Genomic DNA, 10,359 nt, shown 5'->3' with positions numbered 1-10,359 from the left:
TGCATCAACTTGGAAAATTCCTTGCACAGAGAAGGATTAGCAGAACCAAAAATGATGTCATCAACATAAATCTGAACTATAAGAATATCATTCTTATAGGTTCTGCAAAAAAGAGTATTGTCACCTTTACCCCTTACAAACTCATTCTGTAGAAGAAAGGAGCTGAGCCTTTCGTACCACGCTCTGGGAGCTTGTTTCAGTCCATAGAGTGACTTCTTGAGCTTGTAGACATGCTCTGGATATTTGTCATCTTCAAAGCCAGGAGGTTGCTTCACATACACTTCTTCAGAAATGTAGCCATTGAGGAAGGCACTCTTGACATCCATCTGATGGAGAATGATGTTGTGATTTACTGAGAAGGAGATCAGTAGCCTTATAGCTTCAAGCCTTGCTACAGGAGCAAAGGTCTCAGTGTAATCAATCCCCTCTTATTGACTGTAGCCTTGAGCCACCAGTCTTTCCTTGTTTCTTGTTACTTCTCCCTTTTTATTCAGCTTGTTTCTGAATACCCACTTGGTTCCTATGACATGGAAACCTTTGGGTTTAGGCATTAAGGTCCATACATCATTCTTGGTGAACTGATCTAGCTCTTCTTGCATTGCCAGAATCCAGCCTTTGTCATCAAGAGCTTCATCAACTGATTTGGGCTCAATGAGAGAAACAAGTCCTTTCAGACTCAGAAGAGTCTCTTCTGAAGGTTTGAGCATAGACCTGGTTCTGACGGGAGCATCTTTGTTGCCAATAATCAGTTCTTCTGGATGAGAGACAACTATTATTTTCTTCTTCTGAAGCTGATCAGAAGTTGTTGGAGCAACTTCAGATGCTTCTGCCTCTGGAGCAACATCCTCTGAGCTGTTCTTTGGTTGATTTGCTTCCGAAAAATCAATGCTTAAATCTGCAAATCTTTCAAACAGCTTTGACTTTTCTGAGCCAAGCTTATCATCAAATCTAATTTGAATAGATTCCTCAACAGTTTGATGAATAATATTTTTTTTTTGAAAATGAAAGATATATTAATAATAAGTAAGCCTGAGCCAAAGAAGCAAAACAGGCGAAGTACAAAGTTACATGAGTCTGAGGTACCAAAACCCACCACCAACCCGCAAAATGGCAAAAGCGTAATCCCAAGAAAGAGCCTCATTAAAACCTTTGATAAGCGCATAGTTGATGCACTTTACGTGTGTCTTTCTAAGCTTCATTATATACATTTTTGTGCTTAATTGTTATGACTTAGCCGTGTTTTGACCATTAGTGTTTATTTGGATTATTCATGGAAAAGAGCTTAATTCTACACTTTTAGTTTTTGTGACTGTTTTGCTAGAACAGGTTGAATCCAGAGCTAAAAATATCCAAATAGGGCGAATAATATGTCATTGGAAAGATAACTCGAATCCCTACAACTTTCATGTTCAGCACAATTCTATAATCATCCTCTAACTTGGTCAGAATTTCCTTGAAAAGTTGCTGTCGCTAATCCTGCGAGTCTGGAACAGTCTGCACTAAAATGATCATATCTTGGGCTACAGAACTCCGAATTAGGATCCGATTGAAGGCCCGCGAAGCTGACTTAAAGAGCTACAACTCTCATGTTTACCTCAATTGAAGATTCAGACTTCTTGTGGGACCCGAGAATGCCTGATTGTTCAGCAGCTTACTCCTTTATGTGGGCCCGATTTTGTGAAGATTTAGAAAAGATTTAGATAACAAAGATTGTTACTTGATGAACAAGTTTATTTATTAGTATAAATAAGTGAGTTTAGGCTTTTGTTAGACCATTACACCACCTCACCACATCTCACCATCACCTCCTCCACCTTCTCCTAATATCTTTCTCCATCTTTTCTAGTATGAGTTGCTAAACTCCATAGTTAGTCTTAGGATTTTTAATATTCTTGTGTTTGCAAACTTGAGGTTCTATTCTTAATGCAAATTTCTTCTTTATTAATTCTCTTCATCTCTATTTCTGATCTAGGGTTTGCTGAATTCTATAGTTTTAGAAATAAGAGTTGATGCATGTTCGCTTAGTTCATGTTAGTTCGTAACTGTTTCTTAATCGCTTAGTTTAGGAAACTGTGAATTGATTTTCGCTTAGTTAATCAACTCTCACGAATTAGGGAAACAATAAGGAAGAATTAATCTTTTGTAACCAATGAAGGTTTGTTGCACTTGAATGTTATAATCCGATGACTAACACTTTCTCTTATCTGATTTAAATCTCTTTTAATTTATGTTTGCTTACTTTTCAATCAAATAATCGAAACCCCTTTTTAATTGCTTGTTTTACTCTAATATCAATTATTACTTCACTGAGTCCTTGTGAGATCGATCCTTGTAGTTTATTTTTTGTTTATATCTTCTATATCTATCTCATATCTTTTATCTCAATCACATATCTTTTAATTCTCTTTCTTATCTTTTATTTTTATATCACTATCTCTTTCTTATTTCTCTATCTTTTCTCTTTATTATTTTATTTTGCTATCTTTTCTATCTTCTTTCCCTTCATTATTATTATTCTTATTATTGTTACTAGATTTGTTTTTTTTTTTACTAACCTTTTTTTTTCTTTTATTGTTTCAGGTCCTTTCAATTTTTTGTTTTTTTTTTCTTTCTTGTTTTAACGTTGAACTCTTTTTTTTTACTAACGTGATTTTTTTTTGTTTAGTTTATTTTTCCACTAACGTTTTTGTTTTTTTTTGTTTTTTTTGTTTTTTTTTTGTTGTGGTGAAAAAAAAAAGTTAACGGAAACAAGTGTTGGTTTGTGGAGCTTTTGCAGTGATGGAAGCTAAACTTGATAAGCTAGAAGCCAAACTCGACGAGATACAATTTTCTGTTACACAAATGTTGCTCAAGAGCTATCAACAACAGTTTGAGTCACCTCAATGTTATCCACAAGAGAATTTTGAAAATATTTGGTGTGACCCACCTTGCTATCATCCACAAGGGCAATTCCAACAGTCTATTTATGCACCACCATGCTACTACCTGCAAGAGGAATTTCAATATCCTTTTCATGATCCACATCATTCACAAGAGGAATTCCATCAACCTTGGAATGATCCACCCCAATTTTTGGAAGACCTTTCAAAGCAATATGAAGCAAACCAAGCCCAGTTTCAACAACCTCGACACGAGGAACCTTCCATATTGCAAGAAATTCAAGACATGTTGAACCAAATGTCTGCAAATCTCAATGCAAATGCTAATCAACACCTGCAAGATACTGCGAATTTACAAGCTCCAGTTAACGAGCTAGTTGCACACGCTCCCACATTGCAACATGAAGCTGATGCAGAGATTGATGATGAAGTTAATCCTTGTGTTGATACTCATCTTGATGCTAGCACTGATGGTTCTGGTGATGTTAATGAGTTTGAAGTTGATGTTGCTTCTGATGCTAATTCTAATGATGAGGACAACAAACAAGAAATATATCTCCCTCTTCCACATAGAACTTATGAGAGTGAGAAGATTTATCCTAGTAAAGAAGAAAATAAGTTGTTGGATGATTTCAAGAAGTGTTTTGCAGGGGATGAAGTTAAGAAGATGGATGTAGAATGTGGTTCTAAATTAGCAATTTTTCCACATAAGCTGCTTTTAATTAATCTAGACATTTTTGAAAAAGTCGTGCTTATTGAAGACTCTGTTGATTGCAAGCAATCAATTTCCATAGAAGAATATGTTTTGAAACCTCTACCGAAGCCTCCAGACAAAGAGTTGATTGTTGAATGTACTGATTTTTCATTTACTCTTATTTCAGGTGGTACACATGCTTGGAAAAAGTTTTCACTCAAACTGAACATTGTCATGAGTCATGCTAAAGGTGCTAGAAAACAGTTTGAGTCTGTTAAGATTGTTGCAGATGAGATCCCTCCAAAGCCACCTGATTTGTGGATTGTTGTTGTTGTGCCTCAAGACTATGAGCTTCCCCTTAATGCAAGGCCTCCACCGGACCCAGGTGATAGCAGATTCAGAGCATTACCAGGTTTCATGCCTTGCCAGCTCCCTTGATCCCTGGTTTTTCCTAACCTTTCTCTTTTATTACACTTGTCTAATTTATTTGATGATTTGTGCCTCACGTTGAGGACAATGTGTGATTTAAGTATGGGGGTGAGAATCTTGTTTAGGAGTAGTAGAACCTCAGTTAGGATAGGTTGCAATTTCAATTTATTTGCTTTGTTTTTATTGTTTTCAATAAAAGAGTTCACACTTTTTCAATGAGTTTTAGAGATGCTGAGTTTGTGAGCAATGTAACCACTTTTCTGTTAAGTTTCATGTCTCTTTTGGATGAAGTTGCTTGCATTTTGAGTTCATCATGATTTGCATTGAGAACTGATTTGTTGGATTCATTGTGTTATATGCTTGCCATGTGAGACTACCTTGTGAGATTTTGGACCAAACACTTGAATGGTAATGTCTTTGCCATGATTCTCTTCTTTCTTGTGTGATTTCCTCATGTTTATATGCACTGCAGAACTTGACTTGATTCTGACTGAAATTGTTGTTCATGTGTATACATTGAAGTGATAAGGCATTCTTTTTCAATAAGCTACTGGCCTAAAAAGCTGACCTTGCATGTTTTAACCTTTGTTTTAGCCCCTTTGAGCCTAATATCTCTATTCTTTTGTTGCTCATTACAAGCCTAAGTGAAAAACAATGATGATACCTTACCTTAGGAAATGTAAGAGCTTTGGAATTGACTTGGGAATGAGTATTCAACAAGTGCGGGGGTGATTTATTTGAGTGCATGGTCTAATATGCTCAAAAGAGGTGCCTTCCTTGAGGATAAATTGTAAGCAAGCTGAAAAGAAGTTGAAAGAAAAAAAAAAGGGAAAAATATGCAAATGTCAAAAAAAGAAAAAGAAAGAAAAAAAGAGAAGTTACAAAGTGAAGGGAGGTACTAAAGAAAGAAAAGGAAGTGGAAGTTGAAAAAATGAAGTTGTAAAAGGAAGAATGTGTTAATTCTTGGGGTTGTGAGCAAGTTTAATTTGAATTTTTCCCCATTTCTCTTATTTTTCCTAAGGTTTTAACTCTGAATATCTTTCATAAATCCTTCCTTGACCTTAGCTTCATTACAACCTTCAAAAGTCCTTTGATCTTTGTATGCATTTGTTCAATTTAATTGGTGTGTTAGAATCTTGTCAAGCCTATGATAGATGCATGTTTTCATGAGATGATGAGAGTTTCTTAAGCATGATTAAACACAAGCCCAAACACTTGAGAGTAGAGAGTATAACACTTGCATCCAACTTTGATGTTCAATTTGAAATTTCTTGTTGGCTTGGAATGTAGGTGATGGAATCTAATTTGTCTAATCTTTGTGGAAAATGAAGTGGTTGTTTTCTTGCTCATAAATCTGAATTTCTACCTCTCAAAGATAAGTGTGAGCTGAGTTTTTATGTTTTAGGAAGTACTTGTTATCATAATTGATTTTCTGAATCTTCTTTGAAGTTAAGTTTTGCCCAGGAGTGCAAAAGGTTAAGTGTGGGGGTATTTGATAAGCGCATAATTGATGCACTTTACGTGTGTCTTTCTAATCTTCATTATATACATTTTTGTGCTTAATTGTTATGACTTAGCCGTGTTTTGACCATTAGTGTTTATTTGGATTATTCATGGAAAAGAGCTTAATTCTACACTTTTAGTTTTTGTGACTGTTTTTCTAGAACAGGTTGAATCCAGAGCTAAAAATATCCAAATAGGGCAAATAATATGTCATTGGAAAGATAACTCGAATCCCTACAACTTTCATGTTCAGCACAATTCTATAATCATCCTTTAACTTGGTCAGAATTTCCTTGAAAAGTTGCTGTCGCTAATCCTGCGAGTCTGGAACAGTCTGCACTAAAATGATCATATCTTGGGCTACAGAACTCCGAATTAGGATCCGATTGAAGGCCCGCGAAGCTGACTTAAAGAGCTACAACTCTCATGTTTACCTCAATTGAAGATTCAGACTTCTTGTGGGACCCGAGAATGCCTGATTGTTCAGCAGCTTACTCCTTTATGTGGGCCCGATTTTGTGAAGATTTAGAAAAGATTTAGATAACAAAGATTGTTACTTGATGAACAAGTTTATTTATTAGTATAAATAAGTGAGTTTAGGCTTTTGTTAGACCATTACACCACCTCACCACATCTCACCATCACCTCCTCCACCTTCTCCTAATATCTTTCTCCATCTTTTCTAGTATGAGTTGCTAAACTCCATAGTTAGTCTTAGGATTTTTAATATTCTTGTGTTTGCAAACTTGAGGTTCTATTCTTAATGCAAATTTCTTCTTTATTAATTCTCTTCATCTCTATTTCTGATCTAGGGTTTGCTTAATTCCATAGTTTTAGAAATAAGAGTTGATGCATGTTCGCTTAGTTCATGTTAGTTCGTAACTGTTTCTTAATCGCTTAGTTTAGGAAACTGTGAATTGATTTTCGCTTAGTTAATCAACTCTCACGAATTAGGGAAACAATAAGGAAGAATTAATCTTTTGTAACCAATGAAGGTTTGTTGCACTTGAATGTTATAATCCGATGACTAACACTTTCTCTTATCTGATTTAAATCTCTTTTAATTTATGTTTGCTTACTTTTCAATCAAATAAACGAAACCCCTTTTTAATTGCTTGTTTTACTCTAATATCAATTATTACTTCACTGAGTCCTTGTGAGATCGATCCTGGTGTTCAACACCTTGTATTGCATTCAAAGCAGAATACTTTGGCACGCACCTGCGACAGTGCGTTCGTCAAATTGGCGCCGTTGCCGGGGACTTCGGTGATTATTAATTGTTTTTAGAGTATTTTTTTTATTTTTTGTATTATTTTACTATTTTTATTTCTATTTTCGTTTTTATTTAAAAAAAAAAAGAAAAAGAAAAAAAAGTGGAACCAACGTAACAGCATTATACACCTTTTGATTTTTACTATTATTAGATTGTAGTTTATTTTTTGTTTATATCTTCTATATCTATCTCATATCTTTTATCTCAATCTCATATCTTTTAATTCTCTTTCTTATCTTTTATTTTTATATCACTATCTCTTTCTTATTTCTCTATCTTTTCTCTCTATTATTTTATTTTGCTATCTTTTCTATCTTCTTTCCCTTCATTATTATTATTCTTATTATTGTTACTAGATTTGTTTTTTTTTTTTACTAACCTTTTTTTTTCTTTTATTGTTTCAGGTCCTTTCAATTTTTTGTTTTTTTTTTTTCTTTCTTGTTTTAATGTTGAACTCTTTTTTTTTACTAACGTGATTTTTTTTTGTTTAGTTTATTTTTCCACTAACGTTTTTGTTTTTTGTTTTTTTTTTGTTGTGGTGAAAAAAAAAAGTTAACAAAAACAAGTGTTGGTTTGTGGAGCTTTTGCAGTGATGGAAGCTAAACTTGATAAGCTAGAAGCCAAACTCGACGAGATACAATTTTCTGTTACACAAATGTTGCTCAAGAGCTATCAACAACAGTTTGAGTCACCTCAATGTTATCCACAAGAGAATTTTGAAAATATTTGGTGTGACCCACCTTGCTATCATCCACAAGGGCAATTCCAACAGTCTATTTATGCACCACCATGCTACTACCTGCAAGAGGAATTTCAATATCCTTTTCATGATCCACATCATTCACAAGAGGAATTCCATCAACCTTGGAATGATCCACCCCAATTTTTGGAAGACCTTTCAAAGCAATATGAAGCAAACCAAGCCCAGTTTCAACAACCTCGACACGAGGAACCTTCCATATTGCAAGAAATTCAAGACATGTTGAACCAAATGTCTGCAAATCTCAATGCAAATGCTAATCAACACCTGCAAGATACTGCGAATTTACAAGCTCCAGTTAACGAGCTAGTTGCACACGCTCCCACATTGCAACATGAAGCTGATGCAGAGATTGATGATGAAGTTAATCCTTGTGTTGATACTCATCTTGATGCTAGCACTGATGGTTCTGGTGATGTTAATGAGTTTGAAGTTGATGTTTCTTCTGATGCTAATTCTAATGATGAGGACAACAAACAAGAAATATATCTCCCTCTTCCACATAGAACTTTATGAGAGTGAGAAGATTTATCCTAGTAAAGAAGAAAATAAGTTGTTGGATGATTTCAAGAAGTGTTTTGCAGGGGATGAAGTTAAGAAGATGGATGTAGAATGTGGTTCTAAATTAGCAATTTTTCCACATAAGCTGCTTTTAATTAATCTAGACATTTTTGAAAAAGTCATGCTTATTGAAGACTCTGTTGATTGCAAGCAATCAATTTCCATAGAAGAATATGTTTTGAAACCTCTACCGAAGCCTCCAGACAAAGAGTTGATTGTTGAATGTACTGATTTTTCATTTACTCTTATTTCAGGTGGTACACATGCTTGGAAAAAGTTTTCACTCAAACTGAACATTGTCATGAGTCATGCTAAAGGTGCTAGAAAACAGTTTGAGTCTGTTAAGATTGTTGCAGATGAGATCCCTCCAAAGCCACCTGATTTGTGGATTGTTGTTGTTGTGCCTCAAGACTATGAGCTTCCCCTTAATGCAAGGCCTCCACCGGACCCAGGTGATAGCAGATTCAGAGCATTACCAGGTTTCATGCCTTGCCAGCTCCCTTGATCCCTGGTTTTTCCTAACCTTTCTCTTTTATTACACTTGTCTAATTTATTTGATGATTTGTGCCTCACGTTGAGGACAATGTGTGATTTAAGTGTGGGGGTGAGAATCTTATTTAGGAGTAGTAGAACCTCAGTTAGGATAGGTTGCAATTTCAATTAATTTGCTTTGTTTTTATTGTTTTCAATAAAAGAGTTCACACTTTTTCAATGAGTTTTAGAGATGCTGAGTTTGTGAGCAATGTAACCACTTTTCTGTTAAGTTTCATGTCTCTTTTGGATGAAGTTGCTTGCATTTTGAGTTCATCATGATTTGCATTGAGAACTGATTTGTTGGATTCATTGTGTTATATGCTTGCCATGTGAGACTACCTTGTGAGATTTTGGACCAAACACTTGAATGGTAATGTCTTTGCCATGATTCTCTTCTTTCTTGTGTGATTTCCTCATGTTTATATGCACTGCAGAACTTGACTTGATTCTGACTGAAATTGTTGTTCATGTGTATACATTGAAGTGATAAGGCATTCTTTTTCAATAAGCTACTGGCCTAAAAAGCTGACCTTGCATGTTTTAACCTTTGTTTTAGCCCCTTTAAGCCTAATATCTCTATTCTTTTGTAGCTCATTACAAGCCTAAGTGAAAAACAATGATGATACCTTACCTTAGGAAATGTAAGAGCTTTGGAATTGACTTGGGAATGAGTATTCAACAAGTGCGGGGGTGATTTATTTGAGTGCATGGTCTAATATGCTCAAAAGAGGTGCCTTCCTTGAGGATAAATTGTAAGCAAGCTGAAAAGAAGTTGAAAGAAAAAAAAAGGGAAAAATATGCAAATGTCAAAAAAAGAAAAAGAAAGAAAAAAAGAGAAGTTACAAAGTGAAGGGAGGTACTAAAGAAAGAAAAGGAAGTGGAAGTTGAAAAAATGAAGTTGTAAAAGGAAGAATGTGTTAATTCTTGGGGTTGTGAGCAAGTTTAATTTGAATTTTTCCCCATTTCTCTTATTTTTCCTAAGGTTTTAACTCTGAATATCTTTCATAAATCCTTCCTTGACCTTAGCTTCATTACAACCTTCAAAAGTCCTTTGATCTTTGTATGCATTTGTTCAATTTAATTGGTGTGTTAGAATCTTGTCAAGCCTATGATAGATGCATGTTTTCATGAGATGATGAGAGTTTCTTAAGCATGATTAAACACAAGCCCAAACACTTGAGAGTAGAGAGTATAACACTTGCATCCAACTTTGATGTTCAATTTGAAATTTCTTGTTGGCTTGGAATGTAGGTGATGGAATCTAATTTGTCTAATCTTTGTGGAAAATGAAGTGGTTGTTTTCTTGCTCATAAATCTGAATTTCTACCTCTCAAAGATAAGTGTGAGCTGAGTTTTTATGTTTTAGGAAGTACTTGTTATCATAATTGATTTTCTGAATCTTCTTTGAAGTTAAGTTTTGCCCAGGAGTGCAAAAGGTTAAGTGTGGGGGTATTTGATAAGCGCATAATTGATGCACTTTACGTGTGTCTTTCTAAGCTTCATTATATACATTTTTGTGCTTAATTGTTATGACTTAGCCGTGTTTTGACCATTAGTGTTTATTTGGATTATTCATGGAAAAGAGCTTAATTCTACACTTTTAGTTTTTGTGACTGTTTTGCTAGAACAGGTTGAATCCAGAGCTAAAAATATCCAAATAGGGCAAATAATATGTCATTGGAAAGATAACTCGAATCCCTACAACTTTCATGTTCAGCACAATTCT

General features: G+C 34.8%; 2 protein-coding genes across 2 annotated transcripts; both read left to right on the top strand.

Moving 5' to 3' along the window:
* Window positions 1–1,474: 1,474 nt before the first annotated feature.
* On the top strand, window positions 1,475–4,527 carry LOC130719125 (uncharacterized). The gene is made up of 2 exons (XM_057569763.1): window positions 1,475–3,562; window positions 4,475–4,527. The coding sequence occupies exons 1-2, from the start codon at window positions 2,779–2,781 to the stop codon at window positions 4,525–4,527; spliced, it is 837 nt and encodes a 278-aa protein (XP_057425746.1). The 5' UTR covers window positions 1,475–2,778.
* A 2,497-nt stretch (window positions 4,528–7,024) lies between these two features.
* LOC130720177 (uncharacterized) lies at window positions 7,025–8,370 on the top strand. The gene has a single exon (XM_057570800.1). It carries the CDS (start codon window positions 7,371–7,373, stop codon window positions 8,052–8,054), a length of 684 nt encoding a protein of 227 aa, XP_057426783.1. The 5' UTR covers window positions 7,025–7,370; the 3' UTR covers window positions 8,055–8,370.
* Window positions 8,371–10,359: the final 1,989 nt, after the last annotated feature.

The sequence above is a fragment of the Lotus japonicus genome, chromosome 5, assembly GCF_012489685.1.
Source record: "Lotus japonicus ecotype B-129 chromosome 5, LjGifu_v1.2".
NCBI lineage: Eukaryota > Viridiplantae > Streptophyta > Magnoliopsida > Fabales > Fabaceae > Lotus > Lotus japonicus.
Note: the sequence above shows the minus strand (reverse complement) of the source record. Positions and strands in the feature narration are given on the sequence as shown.

Bases quoted from the DNA above. Each gene is read 5' to 3' on its own strand.
- LOC130719125 (XM_057569763.1), top strand. From the start codon at position 2,779: ATGGAAGCTAAACTTGATAAGCTAGAAGCCAAACTCGACGAGATACAA. The intron at 3,563-4,474 runs GTTCTAAATTAG...TATGCACTGCAG, and splicing joins GAAGATGGATGTAGAATGTG to AACTTGACTTGATTCTGACT.
- LOC130720177 (XM_057570800.1), top strand. From the start codon at position 7,371: ATGGAAGCTAAACTTGATAAGCTAGAAGCCAAACTCGACGAGATACAA.